The 1792-nt window shown below is 45.9% G+C and overlaps 1 protein-coding gene across 1 annotated transcript in view; it reads left to right on the forward strand.

Annotated features, from left to right (window-relative positions):
• The window catches only part of LOC123966490 (glutamate dehydrogenase, mitochondrial-like), a gene marked incomplete at its 5' end in the record, with an annotated part of 1454 nt that extends 446 nt beyond the window's left edge, over positions 1-1008 (forward strand). Inside the window, 3 exon segments of the mRNA XM_046042644.1 lie at positions 40-131; positions 216-278; positions 713-1008. Of these exon segments, the coding sequence (XP_045898600.1) occupies positions 40-131; positions 216-278; positions 713-832 (275 nt within the window).
• Between the last annotated feature and the right edge of the window lie 784 nt (positions 1009-1792).

Genomic DNA, 1792 nt, shown 5'->3' on the forward strand with positions numbered 1-1792 from the left:
AGTTTTTTCCCCCCCCCCCCCCTCTCTCTCTCTCCCCAGTGTCGGTCCAGGAGAGTTTAGAGAGGAAGTTTGGGAAACATGGCGGCGCCATTCCCATCGTCCCCACCTCTGAGTTCCAGGCCAGGGTCGCTGTGAGTACACACACATACTGCTGCGACTGTTACTACACGTCTCCTTCTTCTTCTGTGGTGTTGTAAACATGTGTCTGCTTGCAGGGAGCGTCTGAGAAGGACATCGTTCACTCAGGTCTGGCGTACACCATGGAGCGCTCTGCCAGGGTAACACACACACACACACACCTTTTCATAAATGTTCATGAGTGAATCAGCTCGACGGCGGTCTGAAACTTCTCTGTCTCACTTTCATTATCAACTTAAAATCAGTTTTGTAAACAGTAAACAGCAAAACAACCGGGTGGAGACACTAAATCTGTGCACACCTGTGTGAACATTTCCCTGAATAAATCCCAGGAGGCTCCTCCTGCAGACTCAGACCTGCTGTAACGGCTGTTTTTGGCCACATGGGGGCAGCAGGAACTGTTTTTGACCCACCCTGTTCACCAGCTGGTCTCTGAAACGGCATCCTGCTGCCGTCACACACCGTTCACTCTGTTTGAAGTACTGATCCCTGACCTTGAAACATTTACATACATATACGTTACATACACGCTCCTTGTCTCCTTCTCTACATCCTCTCCTCCCTCCTCATGCAGCAAATCATGCGGACGGCCAACAAGTACAACCTGGGATTGGACCTGCGGACGGCGGCGTACGTCAACGCCATCGAGAAGGTGTTCCAGGTTTACAACGAGGCCGGCCTCACCTTCACATAGAGACGCCTGCCTGTCTCTTGTCTGTCCGTCTGTCTGTCGGTTGTCCATCGCCTCTGCAGGACACTTTGCATACAGCAGCTGTGCGGATCAAGAGTCTGACAGTTTGTCTCTGACGCTCCTCTGAATCACATATCAGCTCAAATACACCTGCAGAGAAATAAATAAATATAAATATATATAGACAAAAAGCCTTAATAGCACAGGGAAGCTTTGTCACCATTTGCCTACACAAACACAGTCTGTGGCCAAAACTATGTGGACACTCGTTCTCACTCCTCAGTGGTGTGTTTCCCAGCCTGAGCGCTCATTAACCTGTAAACAGTTATAATCTGACTGACTTTTTTTGTTTATTAGTAGTGGATTTATTTTTTGTCTGCGTCGTCTGATTCTTTGCTTTGTGTGGGTTATTTCTTTTTTTTTTTTTTTTTTTTGTTCTGCTTCCAGCGTCATGTGAATTTTTGCTCTTCCTCTTTCTTGAGTCTGTCTTTAGGGTTTCGGTCGGGAAAAACTCCTGGAGGCGCCACTTTTCACTGCGACTAATGATTACAGATCAGTGAATCTGCTGATTATTTAAAAAGATAAATCTGGTGAATCCAGAAAGAGTCCGAGGTGACGTCTTCAGGTGTCCTGAAAACTAAGAAGCTGGAGAATCTTTGCTTTAAAAAGTAAAATCAGTTGCTGATTATCACAATAGTTAAAGGTGCTTTTTATTCTCACATCTATTCGTCCAGTAGTTCGCAGCTCTTCTGCTTTGTACCAGTTGTGAGACGTTCAACCAAAGACTGAAGATGTGTTTCCTTGTTTGAATCATTTTTCAAACACTTGTTCAATTAAAGTTAAAGATTAACTGACCGTTTGTATAAACACGTGACACGAGACGAGTGGATGCTGTAGAGTCGGTGTGGTGTTGGGCGTCCACATACTTCTGGCCACATGGTGTCTCTACAGCTGTGTCTTGTT

This window comes from Micropterus dolomieu, unplaced genomic scaffold (genome assembly GCF_021292245.1).
Source record: "Micropterus dolomieu isolate WLL.071019.BEF.003 ecotype Adirondacks unplaced genomic scaffold, ASM2129224v1 contig_13526, whole genome shotgun sequence".
NCBI classification, from domain to species: Eukaryota; Metazoa; Chordata; class Actinopteri; order Centrarchiformes; family Centrarchidae; genus Micropterus; species Micropterus dolomieu.